Source organism: Lindgomyces ingoldianus (assembly GCF_010093535.1).
Source record: "Lindgomyces ingoldianus strain ATCC 200398 unplaced genomic scaffold BDR25scaffold_63, whole genome shotgun sequence".
In the NCBI taxonomy this organism is placed as follows: domain Eukaryota; kingdom Fungi; phylum Ascomycota; class Dothideomycetes; order Pleosporales; family Lindgomycetaceae; genus Lindgomyces; species Lindgomyces ingoldianus.
This window is the reverse complement of record NW_022985224.1, coordinates 261,327-287,642: the sequence shown is the minus strand read 5'-3', so window position 1 is coordinate 287,642 and position 26,316 is coordinate 261,327. Positions and strand designations below refer to the sequence as shown.

At 49.9% G+C, this 26,316-nt stretch overlaps 7 protein-coding genes across 7 annotated transcripts; 3 read left to right on the top strand and 4 right to left on the bottom strand.

Annotated features, from left to right (window-relative positions):
- Window positions 1–730: 730 nt before the first annotated feature.
- On the top strand, window positions 731–1,756 carry BDR25DRAFT_363190 (uncharacterized protein; the record flags this gene model as incomplete). Its single annotated transcript, XM_033696706.1, has 5 exons — window positions 731–898; window positions 1,261–1,314; window positions 1,354–1,417; window positions 1,461–1,622; window positions 1,656–1,756. The coding sequence occupies 5 exons, from the start codon at window positions 731–733 to the stop codon at window positions 1,754–1,756; spliced, it is 549 nt and encodes a 182-aa protein (XP_033539960.1).
- Window positions 1,757–2,768: 1,012 nt separating this feature from the next.
- BDR25DRAFT_385172 (FAD/NAD(P)-binding domain-containing protein) lies at window positions 2,769–4,990 on the bottom strand (the record flags this gene model as incomplete). The annotated part of the gene is made up of 8 exons (XM_033697915.1): window positions 2,769–3,032; window positions 3,098–3,310; window positions 3,429–3,461; window positions 3,524–3,543; window positions 3,783–3,905; window positions 3,953–4,361; window positions 4,424–4,565; window positions 4,644–4,990. 8 exons carry the CDS (start codon window positions 4,988–4,990, stop codon window positions 2,769–2,771), a joined length of 1,551 nt encoding a protein of 516 aa, XP_033539959.1.
- Window positions 4,991–8,835: 3,845 nt separating this feature from the next.
- BDR25DRAFT_347477 (uncharacterized protein) lies at window positions 8,836–10,863 on the bottom strand (the record flags this gene model as incomplete). The annotated part of the gene is made up of 2 exons (XM_033694270.1): window positions 10,548–10,863; window positions 8,836–10,494 (listed from the first exon to the last, which is right to left on the bottom strand). The coding sequence occupies exons 1-2, from the start codon at window positions 10,575–10,577 to the stop codon at window positions 8,836–8,838; spliced, it is 1,689 nt and encodes a 562-aa protein (XP_033539958.1). The 5' UTR covers window positions 10,578–10,863.
- A 552-nt stretch (window positions 10,864–11,415) lies between these two features.
- On the bottom strand, window positions 11,416–17,241 carry BDR25DRAFT_246575 (uncharacterized protein; the record flags this gene model as incomplete). Its single annotated transcript, XM_033685933.1, has 5 exons — window positions 11,416–11,612; window positions 11,670–11,819; window positions 11,872–16,051; window positions 16,099–16,897; window positions 16,946–17,241. The coding sequence occupies 5 exons, from the start codon at window positions 17,239–17,241 to the stop codon at window positions 11,416–11,418; spliced, it is 5,622 nt and encodes a 1,873-aa protein (XP_033539957.1).
- Window positions 17,242–18,573: 1,332 nt separating this feature from the next.
- Window positions 18,574–20,340, top strand: BDR25DRAFT_298665 (Nucleotidylyl transferase). Its single transcript, XM_033689090.1, has 3 exons — window positions 18,574–18,805; window positions 18,866–19,658; window positions 19,709–20,340. Exons 2-3 carry the CDS (start codon window positions 19,019–19,021, stop codon window positions 19,975–19,977), a joined length of 909 nt encoding a protein of 302 aa, XP_033539956.1. The 5' UTR covers window positions 18,574–18,805; window positions 18,866–19,018; the 3' UTR covers window positions 19,978–20,340.
- A 652-nt stretch (window positions 20,341–20,992) lies between these two features.
- On the top strand, window positions 20,993–23,680 carry BDR25DRAFT_347474 (glycoside hydrolase; the record flags this gene model as incomplete). Its single annotated transcript, XM_033694269.1, has 2 exons — window positions 20,993–21,977; window positions 22,030–23,680. The coding sequence occupies 2 exons, from the start codon at window positions 20,993–20,995 to the stop codon at window positions 23,637–23,639; spliced, it is 2,595 nt and encodes an 864-aa protein (XP_033539955.1). The 3' UTR covers window positions 23,640–23,680.
- Window positions 23,681–24,091: 411 nt separating this feature from the next.
- Window positions 24,092–26,301, bottom strand: BDR25DRAFT_397346 (uncharacterized protein; the record flags this gene model as incomplete). The annotated part of the gene is made up of 15 exons (XM_033698499.1): window positions 26,181–26,301; window positions 26,077–26,127; window positions 25,766–26,021; window positions 25,625–25,737; window positions 25,496–25,570; window positions 25,320–25,443; window positions 25,060–25,149; window positions 24,920–24,983; window positions 24,741–24,825; window positions 24,607–24,709; window positions 24,529–24,564; window positions 24,351–24,502; window positions 24,288–24,321; window positions 24,179–24,246; window positions 24,092–24,114 (listed from the first exon to the last, which is right to left on the bottom strand). The coding sequence occupies exons 3-15, from the start codon at window positions 25,975–25,977 to the stop codon at window positions 24,092–24,094; spliced, it is 1,179 nt and encodes a 392-aa protein (XP_033539954.1). The 5' UTR covers window positions 25,978–26,021; window positions 26,077–26,127; window positions 26,181–26,301.
- Window positions 26,302–26,316: the final 15 nt, after the last annotated feature.

The window sequence follows — 26,316 nt, the reverse complement described above, 5'->3', positions numbered from 1 at the left end:
AGCTTGCTACAGGCCCAAAAAACTAAAACTTGCACAGATTTGGCTCTCGTAATTTGTGATGGTGGCTGTGCCAGCAATTGTACATGTAAATGAGGCAGACGCCTGACCACAACGTTAAGATTCTCATATTGTCCACCAGCACTATCCCAACATCCGCAAGTTCAAGTATCTAGCGAGATGCCTTATACCGTGCTTCCGTACCCTTATTCTTCGCTTTTGCCGAAGCCTGACACTTTTCGTTTGCTCCGTCTAATGTGCCCTGAATACGAAAATGCATCTATTACATGCCAACTCCTCAATTACTACATTAGTAAAAAAAGTAAAACTTTCTTTTTTATACTTAAACTAAAGGCTAATCTTTTTACTTAAAAGCTTTAATTTTGCCCATCTTTTTTTACTTATTTTGCATACTATTCTGCATAAATAGTAACATTTATAAGACTTAACATCTAGAGATTAGACTTGTTACCCTATACACTATACCCTGCGCTTTAGCTACACTGCATAGAATTACCTTAGAGGCATTGTATAGGGTAGCTAAACAGACTCTTAAGCAGCGCTAGTAGGGCAGAAGCTGTTAGGCAGGAAGCAACATAGCAAGATAAGTACATATAAAGGCAGGGGATCTAGCATCTTTAGAAAAGAAAAAGTTGCTAGTGTCTATACACAGGAGCACACAGCGCATAGTATCTACCTGGCCCGGCATAGGAATACGTGATTATACCACGTGATGCCTGTGCGCCGCGCCCGCCTCTTGAAATATCCCTCGCGTTGTCCGTACATAGATGAGATAAGCAATGACCAGAAATCTGTTGCCCACCCTACCTACTCCGTACGCTGTGTACACCGTACAAACCACCTTGCGCTTTGCCGACTAGTACTCACTATGCAGCTAGCTGTAAGAGCCCTATCAACACTAAACGCTGTTACGTGTAGGCTACTAAATAGTAGTACTGTAGGCTAGAATAGAGCTTCTACAGCGCGAATGCAGTTGTTTTCGATAGTGAAAACCTGCCTACTAGCAGTTTATAGAGCATTTTAAGACCGCGGGAATAGAATTTGCAAAGAGAGGCTAGTACTAAATTATATAATTAGCTAGACTAAACTAATAATTACTCAAGTGGCTGAAGTTAATAACAAGAGATTAGGCGTAGATAGTAGTGAAAATCCTTCAATGTGAAGGCTATTAAACAAGTGATTCAATCACTCACTTTTAAAGATGCATATTGTGTTGCGCGTGGATCCACGGACGAATTCTAGAGAATAAGTACGCGTAAATTCTGTATACCGTTGCTAGTGCGGCAGGTTCCCGCTGTGGGGTTTATCTCTTGCTTGAAACCTAGTGCCTTATAGCATAGCTTCTCCCTTATATCTCTCGCAATCTCAAGCTCTGCTATTCTGTTGAAAGGAAATCTTTGTCACGGTTATGTTACAGCTATCCAACCCCTGAGTACCCTAAGGGCTTGACACGGGGTATATAGGCTCCTCGGCCTCCGTACCTCTGCCTCCGACCCTAAGATTTACTCTCGTTACACCCCCTATCCTGCATTCCCTCTCTGTGCCTCGTGCTTCCTGCTCGATACCCCTCACAGTCTTCTCTCCGCGAGAACCTTCACCATCTAGTCCACTAGATGGCGACCACCCATGTCTAATAGCGAAATCGCACGTGGTTAGGAAAATCCTTACTAACTGGTATGATATGCGTGAATTCATCCCTAGAATCAACAACCATGCCAGTAGTTCGTCCACTAGCTAGAACAAAACAAAAAATTTAAGACCTAAAAGGTCTAGCTGCTAATTGTTTTAAAAACAGCCTAAGCGATTTTCTCTCTTTAAACAACATGTAAGGTAGTTTGCAGGAAGTTCTTGTCCCGTGGCACGAACCTAATGCTTTAGAACCTATAGGTTCTTTTGTTGTAAGAACAGGCTGTTCGTCTAGGGTGACCCGTAATCCGTGCTGCCGAGCACTCATAGATCAACCTTGATAACACTGCTACGGAGACATCTGATTGGCACCCTGATCCATCGCTTTTAAGGGTGTTGAGAGCTACCGGCTGAACCTACATATTATACTAGCGAGAAGATGGAGGCAATCTCTGTGAAAGTAATGATAACCTTCTGCTAATTAGTCTCTTTCTACATCTCAATGAGTCTCTAGACCCACAAACGGCAAACTAATAAGATGAGATTCATGATAGTGAACTGCGCCGCAACATTGAAAGTACTGGAGAGTCTGAATGTGAAGCTTTTGGTAGGCGCAGAGATAGGGAGCTAAGTTGATTGCTAAAGGAGTTACCCAGGGGTCTATACATTTGCAAGAAAAGGGGTAAGTCTTGGCAACATGTGTCTATCGTGTGACCCATGCTTGACTACTGCAAACACTAAACCTATGTCAAGTATACTAGTGAGAAGGCTGGAATCTAGGCTGATATACTGAACAGAGGCACTGGTCCTACTTAAACCCTGGCGCGAGCAGCAGAGCAGCACTTATTGTATCTTGCTTTAACTTTATGAATACAGCATGCTCTTGCCACTTGGTGTCAAGGCCCAGCATTTTGAAGATTTAAATGGACAGTGTGGCTCACGCAAGAGGATATGGAACCCATGTCAGCCACTGACTCACTAGTGAGTTAATCTACGCGGCTAGATATCAAGGAATTTGACTGTGAAAAGATGGTTGCTTAAGATAGCGTAACGCTGAGTCTTATCAGTTGTAATCCTATTCATAGAGTATCATTTTCTATTTACATGCCCCTTCTCACTGCTTCTTAAAGTGTCTTAACATGCGCTGGGGTTTTGAGAGCAAGGATTCTTTCGGCTGCATGCTCCGACGCGATAATAATAGCAGCAGATGGATTTCCGGTGGTCATTCCTGGGAAGATGGACGCATCGACAACGAATAAATTATCAGTGCCATAAACCTTGGTGTCAAGGTCAACGACGGCGTTACCACCAGTACGTCCGTCGTCGGTGCCGATCGTGCAGGAACCAGTCCAGTGGTTCGATCCTCGGGATCCTGGAGTAGCAGGGATCTGGATTCAGTCAGTATCGGGAATCCTCCAAACAGGACTTGCGAATCATAGTGGCTTAGACTCACAGAGTTCACGAATGCAGTAGTGTTTTGGCTCGCAGTTGGTGCAATCCAGGTCAGGCTCGGGATCTGGCTCAATACGCCCTTCATATACTCGATGCCTTGGATCACTGCTTCCTTGTCATATTGATCGCGTAGATACGGAGGAGTAGATACTCGTGTAGTCAATTGCGGCGTGATAGTCATTCGGCCGCGCGAAATTGTCCCCGCTCCAAGGTACTGTGTGATCGTCATGGCAGCTAGTCATTGTCAGCGCCAATTTTCCAAGATCGCGTGCAGACTAGCACTTACTGTTTGTCCTGCCTTCAATGCGAGCTTGCCATTGTATAGACCGGACAACGCCATCTGTTCCCTTGATTTGTTGCCAGATCTGGAAACTTGTGAGCACAAAATTCTACAAGTCTGGCCACACTTCCGCAGGGTGATCCTTACTATTGGTCCGAGATTAGGGGCTACTTGGGCTAGAATACCGGTCCTGTTCTCTATCCAATTTGTTAGCAGTGACTTCGCAGCTGGATTGCGGGAAAGGCTTACTAAGATATAATTGGGTGTCGCTCATGATTGGCTTGTCCCATGCACCGTAGAAATCGTAGAAGACGATATCCGGATGGGCAATCTGAATATCAGTCTATAGCAATTGTAAGCGACCCGGGAAGTAACTTAGTTTAGGTCTAAGGTGGTGCACCTACACCAACATGGTCATTCAAGTTGTAGCCCACAGGAAGATTGATCCACTGATCAGACGAGATCATAGTAGCTCCGTCTGTAGCAGAATTCTTCACAATAGTCAATTGATCTGTCGGGCCAATTCCACCTACACGAACTGAGCGGCGCTTCAGATGTCAATATTTGGGGACTTACTTCTAAATAGCAGCTTAGCGGACCCAAAAGTCCCAGCAGAAACAATGACTCGGCCGGTTCCAGGGGTAACGTTGACGATTCCGGAGTGGCCGGGACCAACGGACCCTCCCTTATTGCATTCTAACTCAACGCCTGTAACATGGCCACCAGTTCTGACTAGCCTTCTGGCTACTGTGTTTGTCCACAGACTGAACTGCTTCCGCTGAGACGCCGTAACAAGGTAGGTCCGCAGTGGCCCATGCCTCTCGGCGTTTTCGATAAAGAAAGTGCTGTGGCCGTACGTGTGATTTTTCTGATCTGCGTGGTCATTCGGCACGACTTGTTTGAAACCAGCTGCATCTAGCCCCTTCGATACCCTATCAAAACCCTGCTGTAAGTATAGTTTTCCATCCATGGAAGGAATGTAAGTCTGTAGCATAGAATTAGGATGATTTGCAGGCTTCGCTTTCACCAAGAATAATCACAACTTACTCCTGGAATTCTCTGGAATACTTTATCAGTATCATTTTGCATGTCGCTGTTCTTCCACCCAGTTGGGAAGTTAATGTCCCAATCTCTCGGATGAGGCTTCCACCACAGCGCAGAGTTTACCGCAATACCACCGCCCAAGACACTGTTTCCCTAGAGTCAGCACGTTCAAAGCTCTGGTGCGCTTGCCTCCCTGAGTATGAATATTGCCAGAAGCACGTACCAGCCGCCCATCACGTCAATATCCTCACAGGCGACGCCGGTGGGGTCATGCCAGATCTGGTTAAATAGACCAGGAACATCGAAACGAGTCAGATTAGTCCCCTCTAGCCATGTAGGTTTCATTGTTCCATTCCATCTACCACTTGATGGTGGGCCTTTCTCGAGGAGAAGCACCGAGTGCCCTGCTTCACTCAAGCGATCCGCAATGGGAATTCCACCTGCACCAGAGCCAATCACGATGTAATCGTATGTCTGGCCCGATCCGACCGCTGTACAGTTGGTGTTTTGGCCTAATGCGAGTTGGTAGAAGGATGCCGCTGCCGCGGCCAAAGCAAAAACCCGAGCCATTTTGAGTGACTGAGGTAGGATTGGTACGAAAGGTGTACCGTGAGTAAGGTTGGCGTTTCCTTCAGCGGTAGGTCATGTTGGAAGAACCAGACAGTTTAAAATATAAAGTTTCTGCACCCCAGATTTCTAACAGCGGCTCTAGTGGGGCTGAGCCGAACCTCCGGACCCCCAATGCCGCGTGGATATTGAAGGAGCGCTATCTATATGATCGGCTCGTTTAAGAGATCGCAATTATCCAGGGCCTTAGCCTAGATCCCGGTAAGACTACCCCAGAGCTCATATATATCTGCAGCGTACCTAATGTCGAGATGTGAGGAGGAGTGGGTCACGGCATGGTTTCGAATTATATTCAAAGAGCGTAATAAGCTTCTGTGGTCGAACATCAAGTCCCGGCGGTCCTTTTTGCGCAGCTGATGCTCGTAAACCTGCAAGATCTGGATCCGGGTTTCCGCCTAAATACCTCGGCTTGCAGTGCGGGGCGTTTTAATGGTCCAAAGATAATACTACAGGTCTGCCTTATCGTCTTTCTAGAAAAGAGGCACAGTTGCGTACTGATTACAACTTTCTGTTTGCGCACGTGGACGGGGAAAGCTCTATGTTGAATTGCACATGTATCTATACAGTGCAGGGGAGCTATAGGATCCAAGTGTCCGGCGTATACATAGTTGCCACTCCGACAATGGAAGGTAGACTTAGTCAGAGTGCTAACCTAATGGGGCAGTCGGAGTGAAAAGTAATCCAGGTGCATTAAGTGTAGGCTTTGGTCCGGACTTTGTGCAGGCCTTAGAGTTAATAGGGGCTGGTGAGGATCTGAGGTAGTGCTGATATATACTTGTGCCAATTGAATGGTTGAGGCTCTGGTTACCATACTTTAATGGCCAATCTTGGGTCTTGGATTAATGGCCACCGGGTATCCACCCAGTTCCGGCCCCTCAGCTCTCCACATACCTCGTCCAATTACCTCCCCACCCCCTCCTCAACACCATGCCAAGCACGGTGAATGGAGGTGGCATAAGGCGGTGGACTAATCGAACAAGAAAACCCCCAGGGACCGGTAATGACCGACTAATATGCAATATTTGGTGCGACCCATCGAAGTCGGCCTAATCCCGTCCATTGGCTAGCGTGTGCGTATAAATGAAGGGTGCAATTCCAGTTTCTTACAATGTGGGGCTTGTTGGCTCCAATGTGTCCGGCCCCGAGCCATTGACTAGAATTCAATCCTACAGGTGTCAGTAATATGCCTGTGGGACTATTTGTCATCTTCACGTCAACTTATTATAACATATATCGACATGCAGGCCGAAACAAAACGCGCCAGGGATGCATTCGACCTAAATGTCCTGCACGCAACTCCATCCAAAGTATCATCAACTACCCGTTTCGTGAAACCTCCCACCTTTGATCTAGCTATGCAGTCATTGCTTTGCACCGTAGCCTGGATATTACTCTTCACACCTTGATAACTTGACTCCTGCGGAAGGTCTGCTACCGGGTTCTTATCCTAGAAGGACGTTTCGATGGCTCCCGTAACGACAGTTAAGACACCGACACCAAGAGGTACCACTTCAATTTTCAAGTTCTTGTCGAGCTTCCGGACAGCCCTTTTAGATGCATTGCAGTTGCCAGAGGCCTTTAGTTTCGAGTCCCAATATCACCCTCACTCACTTACCCGTATTTGGCCTGTGTAGTAATCCAACCTGCGCTAATGTTGACTACCAACCTCCTTGCCCCCATAAGCAAAGGCGTACAACTCTGCATCATTCTCAACACGCCCCAAAAATTCACGTCAAATACCTTCTTTCCTTTCCCGATATCACAATTCAGAGCAGGCATTGTGTATCCTTGACCGGAGTTATTGAACAGATAGTCCAACCTTTCTCCTGTATTCGCTTTCGCTGTCTCAACTGCGTCCGCAACGGAGGCACTATCAGGGATATCAAGAGACAGAAGCTAGATACCAGAAAGCTTTTCAAAACTGGCGATTTTGGACACGCTGCGAGTACTTGCGAAAACGATAAGACTGCGATTGAAATACTTTAGCAGGCGCATACCCGATACCTCCAGCACTACATCCTGTGATGAGTACTGATTTAATTACTTTTCCGAACGCGACGAGAAATTGAAGCGAAGATAGGTATAGTACTCGTAGTCTGGAAGATGCTTGAGGTCGACTTATTTTTGGTTTATCCCAGCCAGATTTTCATCCTTCTATTAATTGATATCGCAAGGTGAGCCTAGATGGAGATGATGGAGCTGATAGAGGGCATATAAAGAGAGAGGCGAGCAGAGAATTAGGTATTGAGAGACGACCTAGGTAGATTGAGGTGAGGTGTAAGGTCTCTAGAGCCCGAGAGAGCTCAGAGGTAAATATATAGTAGCTAAAAAGCGCTAGTCCTAAACAGGAAAGAGTGAAGGACCCACATTCACCCTGAGTAGGGTAACGTGAACTAGTTTCACGTGCGACAATTGACTTCCTTTGCGCTTCGTGAGTTTACTTTTTTTGCACAGAGAATGCAAGACTTTCCAGTCTAATAACTGCCCTAGTTGAAGTGTGTGAGTAATTCAAGGTGACAGAGTTGGGGTGCCCGGTGAAACTTGGGCCGTCGGCATGGAGTCAGGAATACAAAGAGGTAGTGAACAATAATTGTGATCACCTACACAGGATTTCGCCAATCTTCGACAAAACAAAAATGGCACCAATATAAACGTTATTGGAAGAAACGCTGGCCTCTTAGAATCCCTATCGCCTAGAGCAAAATTTAGTATTTAATAATGCGGCAGCGTTATAGCATTAATCGAATTACTCTCTCGTGACGTCACCTTGGGGTTCGGAGCAGCCGAACCGAGCACTACGAAATCCGATGCTACTCAACCTATACAAACACAGTTGGCAGCAGGTCTGTTTGGCTTTTTCACATTGCCTGGTTGGGCTTAGCAGCCGGCTTTGAGCAAGGACATTGCTTAGTAATCTACGATCTCTCAAGTTCTGGTTTGTCAGGCTCGTCTGACCAGTCACCAAATGTATATATCCTATTAAGGACATTATCAGTGAGCCTAGGGATGTAGTTTGAGGCCTTAGAAACTCGATGAGCTATTATGTATAGTCTAAGAAGGGTGAATAAAGCCACTCACATAAGAAACCAGGCCGTAGCTAAACTGGTACTCATATCAACGCCGCAGCGAGCTGCCTAGAAAGATTCCTCCGTCGAGCTTCTACAAACTCTCCTGTCTTAGAAAACACACATTTCTAGTGAGCAGAAGCTATTGGTATCGTAAGTATATCAAGAGCTAAATTAGATAGGCTCGCCCACTCGATTCAGCATTGGTATCCAAGTGGTGAGCTAGTATTCGTAAAATAGCCTTTCTCCCGAAGTGTTTCGAATGCTTAGAACCTACGGACTCTCTTTAAGCACGACTTGGTAAACTATGTGAAGCAGATGGACACAATTGAGCAGAATCTGACCCAGTGCTTTTGTGTTGTGAGGTTTTAATAAAACTTGTATACCTGCGTGAACAAAGAGGTCAAATATGCAATTGATAAGCCCTTACGCAACTTGGCGATTCACTTCATAAGCATAGGAGTAATGAGGATTGAAGAGTAACAAAAAGGTGGCACTCTACAAGTACTAAGTTTAGACAATATAGAGAAGAACTAGATCTCTAGTACATCTCTAATTAAAGCCCACACATGTTAACACTCCACAAACCCCCCCCCAACCAACATCATGCCTACCCGTCCTTGCAACTAAAATCTCCAATCTACATCTTATTTTCCAAGCCCACCAAGACGACACCTCCTCACTTCCCCTTCACTTCCCCCTCACTTTCCCCTCACCCTCCCCTCACCCTCCCCTCACCCTCCCCACAACAAGAACCTCCCCACTCCCAACCTGCACCTTCCAACCCCCTCTAACCAACGCCCTCACAACCGCCGGCCCCAACTTCCCCCTTCCTCCCTCACTATGCCTTCCCAACCCCGTAACAACCCTAAACCCCTCTCCAATCCCTTCCCCTCTCCTCCCACCCCTATACTCCAAAATCTTCCCCTCCCCAAGCCCCTCCCACCACCCCCCCACCCTCTCTTGCGCAATTCTGACTGCACTTGCCACACTCACGCCATGCAGATCCAGAACCGTACTCGAAGACTGGGAGTCCACGAGCGCGTCGGCGTCAGCTTCATTCACGGCTTTCAGGTTGGCGTTGAGGTCACGGCCGATTTGCGCGTAGTACCCTGCGGCGGATTTCATGAGTGGTGTAGATTTTCCTTTACGGTATAAGGTGGTGGCTTGAGAGAATGCGGCGGTGCGGGCGGCGAGGAGGGTGGCGGAAGTCTGGGGGAGGGCGGATGGGGTGAGCGGGGTAACTGAGAGATTAGAGGGCGAGGAGGAATTGTCCGGTGAGGTAAGGTTTAGGGGGGCGTATTTAGGGATTATTTCAATGTTATGGAGGGATGTAGATGTAGATGTAGATGTAGATGTAGATGAAGCAGCCGGTCGAGCGAGCATGGCTTTTGCAAGTTCGTGGGCAGCTGCGGTGGATGGTGCGGAAAGACGAATGAGGGCGATGGCATGGCTGAGGTCTAGGGCGGGGAAGTCGGCATTGAGTTCGATTGCGTCTTGGAGTAATGAAGCAGCTGGCTCCTGCTCGTTCTGGTGGACTGAGATATTTTTTTCCGCTATGGCTTTGATTGCGGCTGAGATTGATGCGCCGCTGCTATGGTAGATCGAAGCAATCGTCTTCGTCGATAGATTCGTGCGCGACGCGATGAACTCGACAGCGTGGTTCCCATCAACCCACTTGTTCGTAGGCAGCGCACGCGATACGTCTGTTTCCGAAATCGATGCCGAACTATTACTGGAGTGCGGTGGAGAAGCTTGACTATTCTTTTTTCCTTTGCCCTTGGCTTTCTTTCTGCGGTGCGGTACATGGTGTTCCTCGGCGAAAGCGTCGATACCTTTTGCGACCGCGCCTTCTTCCCCTTCCCCAGGGCTACTCCTAGAATTCTCGAAGTACACATGGTTCAACAACTCTTCGGTTGCTTTGCTGTAGTCATTATTGCACTTTTTCAGCGTGTACGCAACGAAGTCATAGCGCAGTGTCTGGAACATCTGTGCAAGCGAGAGTTCTTTTGTAGGTGCATCTGCTTGTTCGATTTCCCCGAAACAGCCTCCATCCAAGGAGCCATCTGAACCATTCCCAGAATTTCCAACCAGACTGAGAGTCGATATGTCGTTCGATAAGCTCGTATGCCCCGTTGTTGTTGTTCGTGAGACCGACGTAGCTGGGCTCGACACCGCATCGTTGCTCTGCTGGCCTGCGCTGGCGCGCTCCGCATCACCGCTTGTTCCGGAAGGATCGAATCCTGTGGATTGCTCCAACAGCGCCACCTCTTTCAACACATCTAGGTCCTTCCTTACGGAGTCTATCGCATTCGGGGTCCCCGCATAATCCGAATATATCGCGGGAATGAGGGCAGGGTCTATAGGAGGGCAATACTCTCTCTGTAAGTAGCGCTTAGCGCTATCTCTCGTGTAATATGCATGTGCGCGCGTACCTCGAGCATCTGTATATCTTCTTCACCCATCCTCGGTTTTCGCGTACTGTCTTTGAATCCGAATGAGAGATAAGTGCATGCTCGAGATTTGCAAGACACGAAGGAGAAGGAGTTCCAGATCACAGGGTGGTCTCCAGTGCGAAGACGACAAGTTGATGAACAGATGGGACAGAGGGGGCTGCCTTGTGTGGGCTGTGTGGGTTCAACTGCGTGTCGTTCAAATAGAGTACGAGGTCCACATCGGGCACATTCGGACTCTACTTCTCCGACGTTCTTGGCAGGCAACACATGACGATACGATAAGCTGCAATTAGTTCTTGAAAGCGGAGCGTTGCAGTGATTAAGATTAAAATGCGTTTGGATCAGCTGTCCCCCTCCTATCACTGACGTAACCGATCTATGGTTCAGACGAACTAGGCCTGAATCGCCCTAACTGCACCCACAAATAAAAATCACAAAAACCAATCCGTGATTGTACGATTATTTAACACTATTGGATGTCTGTCTAATTTGACCTTCACACCCCTTGATTTTCGTAGTCTGAGGGGGAAAAATTACACAAACTCATTAACGCCCAAAAGCGGCGAAACCCGGGAACCATCCCCCACCATAATGCATTCCGTTGATTCCCGGGTGAAGGAAAGAAGAAAACGTCTCATCAAGAGGCTCGAATCAGTCCAGCATCCTTGCTCATCCTGGGAATTTCCATGCATTGAAGAAACACACCTTTGCCGTATCAAAACATTGTTGTAACCTAGGAGGACCTGCTTGATTGCCCATCCTGGACTCCTGCCATGAATTTTGTCGTGCGCCAACCCCAACCATGCTCTGTAATCGGTGGTCGGGCAGTGGTATTCATTCCAGTAACTTATGAAAGATGGAAGGCTCCTTGGCCCTCCTGAATAGCAACATTCAATTTCTCGCGAAGAACTTCCATGCTGCTGTAATCTGGCATTTTGAGGTAGTTGACACAGGTCATAACGCTGGGGAGGTAATCGTCAGACGTGTACGGTGGTTCGCTCGGCTTGCAAACGACCGTAAACATCGGCGTGAGACTCTTGAAGCCTAAGAATAGATTAGTACAAGGATGATTGCTTTGAGAGTCGCAACGTGATATCTTACCTCCAATGGGAAGCTTGGGACTGCCAGTGATGAATTGAAGGAAGTCTCGTCGTTGTGCAGGATCAAGCTCGCTCATGGTTTGGAGAAGATTCCGAACACTCTTGCTGTCAAGATTGTAGCCATGATCGGCCTTGATCGAATCCATGAGCGCTGTCAAAATGTCAGCAGGCTATGCAACAATAGGATACGATACAATACTCACTCTCAAGAGACCAATCCTCCTCCACCCGCCCGAAGAGCATCACAAGTTCATCAGGAGTGAATGCTTTCAAAGCAGAGTACGGGAATACCTGCGAGAAACCAGCGCGGAAAGCGTCGACTTGCCGTTGAACGCCTAGACCTAAAGTGTAATCCAGAACCTTGTCCACATAAGTATCAACATTGTCGATCGTGACAGACAATTCTGCTCCTTTCTCAACAAGCTCGATGGAGGAATACCCAGGAAGAGTGAAGTCAAGCCCTAGATCTTCAACGCGAGATCCATCTACCACAATCTCCTGGATGGCTTGAACCTTCTGGGCTGGACTCAAACCCCCGTCTTCGTCGATTTGCTTCTTAGCGTTCGCAAACTTCTTCAAGAGCTTTAGAGCCTTGGCTAAATCGTAGTCTACAGACTTGACAGATCCAAGGGAAGGCGTTACAGCGGCAGTGCCATCACCAATGCGAAAGAACGTGGGGTTGAAGGACACGTCGATAATTCTCGAATCAAGCATTGAACGCGCAACGAACTTGCCGAGCATTTTGAAAAGGTGGAGAACTTTCTTTCCGTTCTCCGTCTCGGCCTGCTCTGCGCTCATCGGGGCTGGGAACAATCCACGTTTTCCGAATGCGTAATCATCGTTATCGTTAGATTCATTCTCCCTCCAAAGCTTCAGCTTCTTTTTTGAGAACTCTTTTGAAACTGTTGAGTAGAATTCTAAGGTCGGACCTAATCCAGTACCGACTTCTTCGAAATATTCAACTTCAAGAACACTCGGTGAAGAGCCGTATAGTTCCATGACCTTGACAGCAGATTCGAGGATCCTCGTCCTTGAGATACGGACCTTTTGTCGCTGTAGTCGGCCAAGGAAAGGCCGATCATCGCGATGACGATCGTGCCTAGAGTCGTTCGTGGATTGCGAATTCTGCCATCGGGTCATGGACCTAGAGTATCCGAATGAAGTTGACTGGAGGAAAAGATGTCGTGTTTCAAATGGGAACAGAAACGGGTAGAGGCGAGCTAAGTCCTCGCTCCAGCTGGGAAGACAATTGCTTGCAACTATCAGTGGCTCTTCCAATTGACGGTTGAGTTTAGCTGTCAGTTTAGTATTTACAAACTGAGAAAGTGGCTCGACATTGAGCTTAATCTGCTCGCGATTATCCGAGAGAACATCGTCAAGATTTGAGTTAAGGCCATGCAGGATACTCAAAAGTTGGAGGATGCCAGAGGTGACGGGGAATTTATCCAAAGAATGTGGCAAACCCGACGCTCCCGTCTTAGATACCTCTGGTGGAGGAGTCAAAGCAGTGGGCTCAGTTGGTGGGGGCCCAGAAACACGTTTGAACTTAATTGTGTGGATCGCGCTCCATACCGTTCGATGTGACACATCGCCGGGCTGTGCCTGATTGAAATGTACCGCGCGATAAATCGTCGTCTCATTGGAGATTGGCTGGTCATTAACACTGAACTCAATGTGCCAATCCTGGGGAATTGATTGCACTGCGGCGGCGTATGAAAGTGCACCTGCGGAGTTTCCGAAAGCTTGTTGCATCGGAGACCCTCGGAGCAGAGCAGATAAGCGCTGAGAGGAGCTAGCGAGACGCTCAGCTGGGGTTTGCCGGGTCGAACTCTGCCCATGAACTGGCGTCGCGACCCGAGTTCCATCTTCTTTTCGAGCAGTTACTTTTCCAGTCGATGCAACTTCTACGCTAACCGCCGAGGGGTCAGGGGAATCCTCGTCCATCTCGTCGTCAAGGTCATCTACGATAGCATTTAGTGCGCTGTTATCGTCCAAGGAATCTTGGTCAGAGAGCCGCTCCTCGTCGGCACACTCAACCGGGTCCTGGTTGCTCTCAGAGAGAGGCAATGCTGGAGGTGGGGGAGGCGGAGGCGGAGGCGGAGGCGGAGGTGGAGGTGGAGGTGGAGGAGCCTGGTTCTGATGTCTTCGGCTTGACCGACGTGTCTTTTCAAGAGGAGCTGAACTCGGGCCCGCTTGGACCTCAGCAGTAGAGCGTGAAGACTTCGACTTTGTTGCTTTCCTCGACGCGGGTCTGTTTGTTGTTTCACTTGGAGGATGTGGAGGTGGTGGACCTCCAGTGCGTCCTTCGGCAAGGGACGCAGCATACGCGCCAATAATGTCACCCCTACTCTTAGATCCACGAGGTCGCTCTGCTAAGCTGATGCGTGGTCGCAGATAGTCATCCAAGGCTTTGAAAGTGGCAATAGCGTGGATAGAAACCATAATGTTACGATATGATTTGGGAATACCCGAATCCTCGTCCGCAACTAGCTTGAGGCGCAACTGTTTCGCTAACATCGAAGTAGCACTACCTCGGCTGTCGTATGAATGCTGGTGAACCGTGATCACTTCGAAGTGTTCAGCCCTGCTTAGAAGGTCTTGCAATTTGCTGACCAGGACGCTAAATGGCGTTGCTGGAGAAGAGCTGCTCGCCGTCTTGATCTTGTTCTGGGTGCTAGTGCCCATGAAAGCCTCGAGAAAAAGTGAGCGAGGATCAACGCCCTTGGCAAGATTTGGCGATGAGAATACTTCTAAGAGGACATCCACAATATTCGATGTCATCAGCTCGTAGCTGGTGATGCCCTCAAGAGCATCACCATTGAAATACGAGGCGAGACGGGTGAACAGATCCATACAGTTCCCGGTCCCACTCCCCAATGCGCAAGTTTTGATGTCCTTGGCAAGTGACTTGAGGTCTTCCATGATTGCCGCAGCCTTATCCCTAACGTCTTTAGTACAATCTTTCTCATGCACCTCAATAAACTTCTTAGCTCGAAGGGTGATGATGTCCTCAATGTTTGGGATTGGAGGAGGAACAAAGCGGTCAGAAGAGGATGAAGAATCTGAGTCATCATCATCATCATCATCTTGATTGTCGCTATGATCGTTGTGGTCCTCGTCGTGGTCGTTTTCGTCCTCGTCGTCCTCGGAATGGATGTCAGCTTCTCCATCGGCCATCTCCTGATCAACATCAACATCAACATCAACATCTCCACCCGAACTTGTGCTCGCACCCGAATCGGCAGCGGGTTCTACCTCAATCACGAGCTTGGCCTCTTTCGGTCGAGATTCTAAAGTCTTGCACGGACGGTTTGCGAGATTTGAGATCTCTGAAATGACACCCTCTCGGTAGAATTGGTACCGGTATATTTTTTCGAGGCGCTTCAGCAAAAGCTCAGCGGCTTGTAACGCATACGTCACCAAAGAAGAATGATCTTGCTGCGAGAATATCGAAGCTAGATATGATGCATATGGCACCGGACGAAGGGCTTCTTCAAGGATGTCGAAATCGAGGTTCGAAAGCATCTTCAATTGGGCCGTGAGCACCTTTTGGCGAACGCTGAGATTCACAGTGCTAGAATAAGCGTCGGTGAGAGTTGGAAGGAGGATGACGGCAAAGCGCTTGACTTCTTCTTTACACTCTTCAAGGAGCTCCACCCGCTTGTCGTTTGGCGACTTCCTCGCGTGAGAAGAGAGCGGCATAAGATCGTCACCAGGAAAGCCGGCGTCGAAGAGATCATCTAGATATGTCAAGCCATTCTTCGGAACATCAGGAAGAAGTTCACAGATGACATTGAGGGTTTCGAACACCTGGTCCTTTGGTCGATGGATGAGGGCCTGCATGATCACGACGCTATCTATCTTCGTTGCAGCGTCCTCGGTACCGCTCGGAGGCGACACTCCAGTGAGAATCTGATACAACGTATCGACGACGTTCATCTTGAGAAGTTCAGCCGAGAGGCGCGGGCTTGCCTTGGCGGTGTACGCGAGAACTTGGAGAAACATGGTGTGGATGTTAGCACCGATGAGGTTCGTGGTGCCCGGCAAAAGAAGTCTTAAGATGGCTCGCAGCAACTCAGGACTCACAAGCTCCTCCAACTTGCTCTCTTGATGCTTGAAGCTCTGAACAATTCTCGAGACGCAAATGCAACCTTGCTCCACCACTTTCTGATCGTTGTTATTCAATATATTGTTTAGAATTGGCATAACATCTCGCACTGTGGGGAACGACTCCTCTTGAATATTTCGACAACAATTTGCCGCCGTCGTTACTGCAGTTCGTTGCGTACTCGTCGCGAAGAAGTCGAGATACGTCAAACACGCCGTCAATCCGCCCTCGCGCACAATTGACGCCGGGAACTCTTGGGATATCTTCTCCAACGTCTGCAGATGATTAGCGTCGAATTCGCGATTGGGAGGGGTGCACATACGCTTAATGATTGCTCAGCCAAGTCTATGAAATTGATCTCTAACAGCTTGGAACAGAGTACAGGCACTGCGCCGCCATACACAACGTTGGCAGTTGCAGCAGGCAAGGCTTCCATCAAGTTCGCAATGCATCGACACGCAAGTAGCATGATTTCGGGATTTTCTTCGCCAAATTCGTTCGGCTGCATGAGGGCAACAAGTTCTTTCACGTATGCATCAGGCGAGAAATGGCCGGCAAGATTGTCCTCGGTCGAAACTAGGAGAATTTCTGAAAGTTCTTGAAGGGCAATGAGCTGAACAGACGGGTCTTTCGACTTGAGTTGCTCCAGAGTGTTTCGCAGCCGTGTAGTCACTCCAGACATCATGCCCGTAAGGGCACGCAATGTATTAGATAGGCCAGGCGGAGCCCGACCGAGATAACCACCGCCGAACGGGTCATCGTCATCGTCGTCATCGTCTTCATCGTAACGACCAGGAGCACCATCCCCATTGCTATCATCACTCATGTCTGGCTGACGTGGCTCTGCATCAGTTCGCTTTGCCTCGCCGCCCGGCTTTGCCTCCCTTGCGTCTTCCATCTCTTCGTCGTCTTCGGGCTTGGGCACCGACTTCCTCAAGGCGCGGCGGCTAGAGGAAGGAGGGTTGGCGGGAGGGGCATCTGCAGCAGTCTCAGCAACGCGGTCCACAGACTGCCGCCGTGATTTGTCACCTTGACTAGCACTCTTGCGGCCTTGTTTGCTGCGTCTAGAAGGGGGCTGGACGGGGGCTACGGTCTTATCCTCGGAAGGTTCTGTCGATGGACTAGGCTCTGTTAGAAAATGAGTCGGGGTTGATGGGAGGGAAGCATACCCAGCCGTTGACATTGCCGCTTTCGCTTTTCCCTTCCGCGAGCGGGCGGATGTAGGAGTTGGACGGGGAGGGTCTGGGGCGTCGACTCTAGTCCGCTTCGCACGACTGCCCCTCGCAGGCGGCGCCTCAGTCGAGTTCTCCGTCGGTTGCTCGGGAGTGGGCTCTCTCGCAGCGGCCTTGCGTTTGCGAGACTTTGCAGGAGAGAGTTGGGCGGGAGGGGTAGGCGGATTGGGAGGGCCTTGGTTGGTCGAACCTGCTGAAAGTCTCGCAGAAGAGCGAGTGACTCTGGACGACATGAGAATCTATATTGCTTTATAGAGGTGACGGCTCGCAAGGCAGACTGTAGCCCCGGCGGTGGGCGTCGCAGCTGTGCCGATGAAGCAAACGTGAGAGGGTTGTTGGAGACGCAAGCAGAGGGTGGAGAGGGTGGAGCAGGGCAGAGCTTGTGAAGTGGTGAGGAGATGGCGGGGCAGTACCTGGAGGGGAAGGAGGGAGCAGAGGATGGGCCGTCACGAAAACCAGATGAAGGTCGACGTTCCCTTTCCATAGAGCGCTGTAGCTACGCCATAGGCCGTGGAAGCGAGTGCGGAGAGGATAACGGCGCAACAGCTAGGGGGGGGGGGGGAGCGAATGGCGCTGCTGGCAAGGTGTTTGTTGAGGGCAGTGAATGAAGGGGTGGCGGGGGTGCAGTGAGGGGTGATGGTTGAAGATGATGGTGATTGCAAGTTCACGCAGACGGAGTTGGAGATGATAGAGATGGCGTCGGTGCAGGGTCCGCTTATTTAGCTCATGGGGGAGGATGTATCGCGATTGACGTGCAGCAGCAGGCTACAATGCGATAAAGGCTGGCAGAGGCGAATTCGCCGTCTGGGGTGTACAGACGGCCACACAAATGCTCCTTCTGCTTGCACTTGTCTGCTCTTCTATCGCTGCTTCTCCTGTAGCTCGACGTGGTTCTCCAGACGTTGCCAAGACTCCATGTACCTCGACGTGACAGGGCTCATCATTTTTGACAGCACACGCAATATTCCGACTGCGTCCACTCCCCCCAAACAGCCTTAATACAGTACCTAGGTAAGGGAATACAGACGTTCTCGCTCTTCCTCCATCACCTGGAGAAAATCGGCAACTTGAGCACGCCCGCAACGGATCGCTCCGTTCAGCATTCGAGGACCACTTCTAGACTTACACTGTCCCAGGCCGTCAATGATTTCCCAGCCCGCTGTCGCAATCCCCCAGCCATTCACTAATCTGATGAGGGGCGTGCGGCATTTGGTCACCGGCAAGGCTGTCGTGGGGAGCAGAAGCACGAGCTCGAGGTTCCAGAAGCGGAATGCCGTGCACGTGATGCGTTCCATCTTGTCCTTGTGACTCTATGCAAAACTCTACTCGCCAGGAGGAAGTCCGGAATATCGGAGAAAGCTGGCGGATGCTCTCGCTGAGAATGGGAGAATTTGTTTCACCTGCAGGCGCAGAATCACTCGCAGCACTCAGGTTGCAGCCTCGGCTTTTAGCGCGGAGGTAATAGCATGTCTCGAACTCTCCCGCGCCCCGGTTCATTCACCCCCGCCGCTCAAAAGGCAAATCCAAACCGTCTAGCGACGGAAAACTAGGCCGTGCAAATGTCTCACTCGCCCACGCTACCCTATTTCCCTCCCCACGATCCACCTTCCTCTTCTCCGAGTTTTGGTCTTTCAAAGCCGCCCTTGACGAACGCCTTCTCACCCAGCCTGACCCCTCCCTCACTCTTCGGCTGAGACCGCGGCTTTGCCTGGTACCCCCGCGTCATAGTTCATCTCCGTTACTAAACGCCATCTATTGACCCAACTGTCTGCCTAGCGGGCTTCTGTCCGGTATCCTCTCAGTAAGCATTCCCATAAGTATTCCGTATTTCCGCGCATTAATCGCTGATGGCACCGTCCTCAGATTGCTTGCACGACAACCTTCCTTCACCACATGCCCTCTAGACACCAAGTTGTCAATTGATTCCTGCCAGGCCGTTCCTTTGGCGACGACAGTCCCGCTGCCGCCTGCCACCGCCTCGCGACATTCATTCCCTCCTGGCACGTCGACATGGCGGCCACACCAAACCACGACGTTCTCTCCAACAGCAGCGAGCCCCAGCCCACCCCCAACGTCGACCTAGGTACCTGCGAAACTGTGGCGCTAGAGACCTACACTTTCCCTAGAGAGCGACTACGGAAAATACTCTCTGACTCGAGCAAGACTCCCCTGGTGCTTGTGTCGTGCGGTTCCTTCTCGCCACCCACGAACCTCCACTTGCGCATGTTTGAGGAGGCTGCTGATTACTGTGAATTCGAAACCGACTTTGAAGTCGTCGGTGGCTTCTTCAGTCCCGTCGGCGATGCCTACAAGAAGGCTGGGTTGGCGTCGGCCCACCATAGAATCAACATGACGAGGATCGCTGTTCAAGCCAGTTCGAAATGGATTGGCGTTGATCCTTGGGAGCCACTTCATAAGGAGTATCTGCCTACTGTAAAGGTCCTGGATCACTTCGACTATGAGTTGAACGAAGTCATAGGCGGCATTGAGACCTACACTGGAGAGAAGAGGCGCATTCATGTTGCACTACTTGCCGGTGCTGACCTGATCCAAACCATGAGCACACCCGGACTCTGGGCGCAAGAGGATCTGGATAGGATCCTTGGGCACTATGGAGCCTTTATTCTCGAACGAAGTGGAACGGATATTGGTATGGTCCAATTGCTAATGGCAAACAAAAACATTGCTGACACTGCCAAGATGATGCACTTCTCAGCCTTCAGCAATGGCGGGACAACATCCGCGTTATCCCGCAATTAATCCAAAACGATGTCTCTTCGACCAAGATTCGACTGTTCCGCAAGCGCGGCAAGAGCATCCGTTACTACATCCCCGATAACGTCGTGGATTATATCTACGAGCACGACCTGTACAAAGACGAGGACAAGAAGCAGTCAGAGAAGGGCAAGGAGAAGGCGTCAAGCGATTCCACGCCGTCTGGGTCCTCCGAAATCCCCGCAACATCATGAGAGTAGGTAGTGGCTTCGTTTCCTTTGACGACTTTCCATATGTGCAACTCGACCGCGCATCTGGTCAAGCACTCCTTCCATTCGCTTGACCCCACGCACACCGCTTCCCATTATCGCGGTCACAGTGCAAACCACCATGTTTTGCTTCAAACTCATTTATGGGCGGGACTTTGAGTTGGTCTCTAGGAAGTTATTTCATCTAGGATATTCAGCCTTAGAGAGGCTTAGACGATGGTTTGGCCTAGACGCCTTCACGGGAAGGCAACGGTAGGATATGGACGGGGTGGCGGCACTTTCATTCCTATGGCATGATACCACGCATTTTAAATCACCATGAAAAAATGGTTTGCGATAAGACAGGCTTTCCTAGCCCCTGCATCGCTCTCATGGCCCCTGCATCCGTGACGTACGATTAGTGATGTCATTTGCGCATGTACTTGTAGCGGCCCTCTCCAACCTTATGGAAGTGATGGTTATCAGCAGTGAACGTTTAACTGTATTAATTGTTCATGCAGCGAGAGCACTTCAAAATCATAGATTTCCCTTTCGCAGTTCCGTATATCGAGGAGCCGCATTGCCTCGTCACTCAATGGCTTTTGCTTGGTCAACAACCGACACTCGAGCTCCAGAGAAACTAGAGGAACAAGGATGTACAATGCCCTAAGAATATTAAAGAGCTCAGCCGTAAACTGTCATATAGAGCAATCCGAGCATCCAAGACCCAAAACCCAATCCCGGAATCCCAGGTCCCAGCGCCTCGGCCCACCCGCCACGTAAAGTCCACGTACCCACTCACACGAAACAAGGAAAACTAAAACACCCCATCGCCATAGCAACGCACACCCCCGACACCTCATCGCACTCTCGCAAACATCGCTTACCAAATTATACATATTTTCTATACCCTGTAGAGTACATTCTTCGTGTCGCATTAATTGTTTGCTGCCGTTCTCTTTCATTCCTCGCGTGATTGAACAAGAAAGCTGAGCTACCTTACAACGGCTCCGGCTACGCAATGCCGCGAGATCGGGATCGTGGGAGAGACCCAGACACAGACCGAGAACGAGAACGAGATCCCAATCGAGAACGACGACACCGCGCCCGTGACCACGAACACACACGCAGACACTCAAAATCCGCGGGCATCGACCCCGATTCCCTCGACCAGCCTCCCAACCCAGAGCGCGAGCGAGAACGCCGACGCCGACGCCCCCACCGCGCAACAGACTCCCAAGGCGAACTCCTGCCGCGCGCCGCACCACCTGCCCGGCATTCCCGGCACCAGTACCAAAGCGAATCTGAGCGGGAGTCGCCATCGCCCCGGAAAAAGAGGCATTCAACCCCCGGGGAGAGCACGAGTCGGAGTCGCGACAGCGCGGCACCGCTAAGTCTTGATGCACTTGCGAAGCTCGACAAACACAACCAGAAGAAAGCAGGGTGGAGGGGACACGACTACGATGAGGAATATTTGAAAGAAGTTCGGCGGAAGGAGGAGCGACTGGAGAAGGAGCGGGTGAAAGGGGAGAGGCAGGAGAAGAAGCGAGAGAGGGAGAGGTTGCGGGTTGTAGAGATGGAAGTAGAAGTAGACAAAAGAAGGGAAAAGGAGAGAGAAGAGAATAAAAGGCGGGCGTATGAGAGTGATGTTTTCGCCGAAGAGGAAGCAAGGAGAAGGAAGGAGAAGAGGAGGGAGGAGAGGGAACGCGAGAAGGAGAGGAAGAGGAGTCAGACGGATGACGAGAAGGAGGAGAGGAGGAGGAGGTACGAGGAGAAATATACACCTTCGGAAAGGATGGAGAGGAAGGAGAAAAGGAGAGAGGAGAAAAGGCATAGGACGGAGCAGAAGAAGCGGAGATTGGTTAGTGGGCCGCTGCTAGAGGAAGGGGGGAATGAGGAGGACTACGAGTATCAGTATATGATGGAGAAGCGCGGCGGTGCCAGTAGTGCACCTACTGAGTACACAGATGAAGAGCTGGCGCGGCGGAAGAAGATCAAGCGGATACGTAAGTCCTCCCAGTCTCTAAAACCGAACCACAAGCTAACTCATCTCTGCAGTCATCGGCGTCCTAGCTGTCCTCCTTGCCCTCGCTATTATTATTCCCGTCGCAGTAATAGTGTCCAAGAAGCACTCCTCCAACTCCGTGCAAGGTCAATCCTCCAGCAACTCGCAAAAACCCGCCAACGGAAATCTAAATGGAATATCTGAGTCTGACATTCCTGCATCCGCTAAAGGCGGCATCCTTGATCCCTTCGCGTGGTATGACACGACCGACTTCAATGTAACTTACACCGCAGCCACCGTCGGTGGGCTCCCGATCATGGGACTCAACTCTTCCTGGAACGACGACATACAAGCCAACGAAAAAGTCCCCAACCTGAAAGACACGTTCGAATACGGGAAAATGCCAATCCGAGGCATCAACGTCGGCGGCTGGCTAAACTTGGAGCCCTTCATCACACCCTCCTTTTTCGAAAGCTTCAGCACCAAGGACGGCGTCATTGACGAATGGACCTACTGCACCAAACTCGGGTCCACGAAATGCAAGCAATCCCTTGAACAACACTACTCCTCGTTCGTGACCGCGAAAACCTTCATCGATATCCGCAACGCTGGCTTCGACCACGTGCGCATCCCGTTCGGATACTGGGCAGTGAAAACCTACGACGGAGATCCCTACGTCTCGCAAATTTCCTGGCGGTACCTCCTCCGAGGTATCGAATACGCGCGACAAAACGGACTACGCGTCAACCTTGACTTACATGGCGCCCCAGGCTCGCAGAACGGATGGAACCATTCCGGGCGTCAGGGGATAATCCGCTGGCTCAACGGCACAGACGGAGATGTAAACGCGCAACGAACCCTTGACATTCACCACCAACTTAGCGTATTCTTCGCACAACCCCGCTACAAAAACATCATTACGCTCTACGGCATCGTCAACGAACCCCGCATGGTCGATCTCGACACCACTACTGTACTAGCCTGGACAGAAAAAGCCATAGCACAAATCCGGGCTGACAACATCACGGCGATCCTTGTCTTCGGCGACGGCTTCCTAGGTCTCGACAAATGGCAAGGGAAATTGCAAAAGGACGACAAACTCCTGCTAGATGTCCACCAATATGTGATTTTCAATACAGACCAGCTAAGTCTGAAACACACCGATAAATTAAATTTCGCGTGCAAGGGTTGGACCGCGCAGAGTAAACGCAGCATGGATAAAACGACGGGGTTTGGGCCGACCATGTGTGGGGAGTGGAGTCAGGCGGATACAGATTGCACGCAATACATCAACAACGTCGGCATGGGGACGCGTTGGGAAGGCACCTTGAACACGGGTAATGTATCAACCTCCATCTTATCCCCCCAATGCCCGACGAAGAACAACCCCACCTGTAGCTGTTCATCCGCGAATACCGACGCAGGAAGCTATTCCGATGCGTATAAGAAATGGCTGTATCAGTTTGCGGTTGCGCAGATGATTAGTTTTGAGGCAGGTTGGGGCTGGTTTTATTGGACATGGGATACGGAGAAGGCGGTGCAGTGGAGTTGGAAGAAGGGGATGGCGGCGGGGATTTTGCCGAAGAAGGTGTGGGAGAGGGACTTTTCGTGTGATGATACCCTTGAGGATTTTGGGAAGTTGGGGTTGCCAGAGTATTATTAAGGAGGTGGTTGGTGGAAAGGGTTGTGGGGAGTGCAGGCGTGGGAGGGTGGATAGTGTGATACGTACATAGTAGAGTCGCATCGTCAGGCGTTTCGGTGGACTAGGGTGGTCCTTTAAGCATTTTAGTTGCATTGCATCGAGCGAATACACATATGAAATTCGGGTACGCAGGTAATGATGTAGATGTAGATATGTAGAACACACGAGCAATCAATGTCCACACGCACACCATACTCCTTGGATAACCGTCAATCTTATCATATCGCAACACAATAGTCCTTCATCTCCTCCTCGAACTCAGTCCACTCTCCCCAGCCCAGCCAGGTCACTTCAAGTTGAACGGGGAATGATGCTGTTGAAGGAAAGAGCTTAACAAAAATAGCATGGAAAGTCAATTACGGCTGTAGTCTGATCTATAAGACTATACTTAGGCTAGAGTTGTTCAATGTGAATTAGTCTTTGCGCAGCGAAGTTGCTTAGTTGACATCTCCGCTTCCAATTTTGGCGTCAAGCATTTGCATAACCTTATAGAGCAGGACCAGATAGGGGAAGTGAGATAGAAAAGCTTAATAAGAGGCGAATAAGGAGGGTTAGATGACTTGGTGCTCTTCCGAAGCCGTCAACGCAACTTTATTAAGTCATCTCTACTCAACAACAGCTTGAACTTGTGTGATTGCGCTACCTTTCCACACAATTCTGTGTAAGGTCCACTTTTTTTTAGTCGTTGCAGTTCTCGGCCGTCTCTCATGATTGAAAACAACAACTCATCAACTCCTGGCTTTATTTGTTGATCGGAGCTGGGCTGAGAGTATCGATTATTAGTGTCCAACATATGATCCGCTGTCAGTTCAAACACGGCTAGGCTAGTGCTTGGTTCTTGTCAAGGTACTTGTTGATCTGTTGAACAATCGACGACAAGCTCTTTCTATTCCTGATTTGCCATACCCTACTACCTTAGAGTATTGACCGGTGTAATATTTGCCAGTGGCTATAACGGCCGGATGTCAAGATACTGCGCTCCCTGGGAGTAAACTTTAGGGTCGGAGGCAGAGGTACGGAGGCCGAGGAGCCTATGTACCCCGTGCCAAGCCCTTAGGGTACTCAGGGGTTGGATAGCTGTAACATAACCGTGGCAGTGAGCCTGCCAATTAGCTGGATAGGTACATAATAACTCCTTAATGGTAGCCTAGTATCCTTTCTACGATGACAGATATTAGGTATAAAGAAAGAACCCAAAATCTATATTACTTTACGCAAAATGCTTCGAATCCTAGACATACTAATAGTTGCTCATATATACAGCGACATAACGTAAGATGAACTGGGGTAAAACAATTCAGGTTGCTGCGATTGGAAGGAGTGAAGTCTGGAGATCTGATTAGCTATAATCTGGATAGGTAAGGCACACAAACAATATCACGAAAACAGCTTTAGGTAAGATAAGATGGGAAGGTATCTAGAGTTTGAGAGGCTGGGGAATATCTTGAGAACAACGAATCGGTTTCTAGAGCTGGGGCTCTGAGACTGCGGAAACGGAGACTGAAATATAAATGATATAACTAGTTAGAAGTATATATATATAGCGCTAAAAGTGGTGGGTTGGAATGTGTCCGAGTCTGAATCAGGTAACTGCAGCATCACAACAGTACATCAGCCATTAATTCCGGGAGACATCAAAACATCATGTATTCACCTTGAGCCCACCGTAATCCCAAATCCCATCCAAACCCATTTAATAATCTATATACGCTGAATCCGACCAAGGTTTCCCATCCCAGTGTAATATCGAAGCAAGTGCTGCCCTCTACCCTTGCCAGCCGACGGTATCTACATAGCCCCAAGAGCCCCCACTGCACCAGCGTTCTGGCCCGCTCCAGTGTTGGTAGTTCCAGCAGTGCCGGCGGTACCGGCGGTTCCTGCGTTTGCAGCCCCTGTTTATCATTAGAATCCTATTAAAGTTACTAACAGGGTGAGGAGATTCATACCAGCAGGGTTTGCGCCGCCAGCGGTACCTGCCGTTCCTGGGTTCGCAGCTCCTGATGAACGTAAGCTAGACCGCCAAGAGCCTTGAGAGTAAGATGGGGAGCAGCCATACCAGCTGGGTTTGCACTTCCTGCCGTTCCTACTGTGCCGGCAGTTCCCGGGCTCGTGGCTCCTTTGAAAGTGTTAGTTGGACATTACTAGTTCTGAGAACGAAAAGATGGAGAGTGGCCATACCAGCAGGGGTTACGCTTCCTGCTGTACCTGCTGTACCTGCCGCCCCTGGGCTTACGGCTCCTGAGGGGATGTTAGCTTGAATATCGATGGAGTTGAGAGCGGAAGAATGGGGAAATGCCATACCGGCTGGGCTTGCGGTTCCTGCAGTTCCAGGGTTCGCAGCTGCTGAAAGGATATTAGGCTGATAAGTTTGGTATTGAGAGGATAGGCGACTTCATACCGGCTGGGTTTGCGGTTCCTGCTGTACCTGCGGTTCCCGGATTCGCAGCTCCTGAAACATGTCAGATTGATTTAGCTGGTAGTGATGGGGTTTAGCATTCATACCAGCTGGATTTGCAGTTCCCGCAGTGCCTGGGTTGGCTGTTCCTGCAGTGCCTGGGTTGGCGGTTCCAGCAGTACCTGGGTTAGCGGTTCCTGCGGTGCCTGGGTTGGCTGTTCCAGCAGTGCCTGGGTTGGCGGT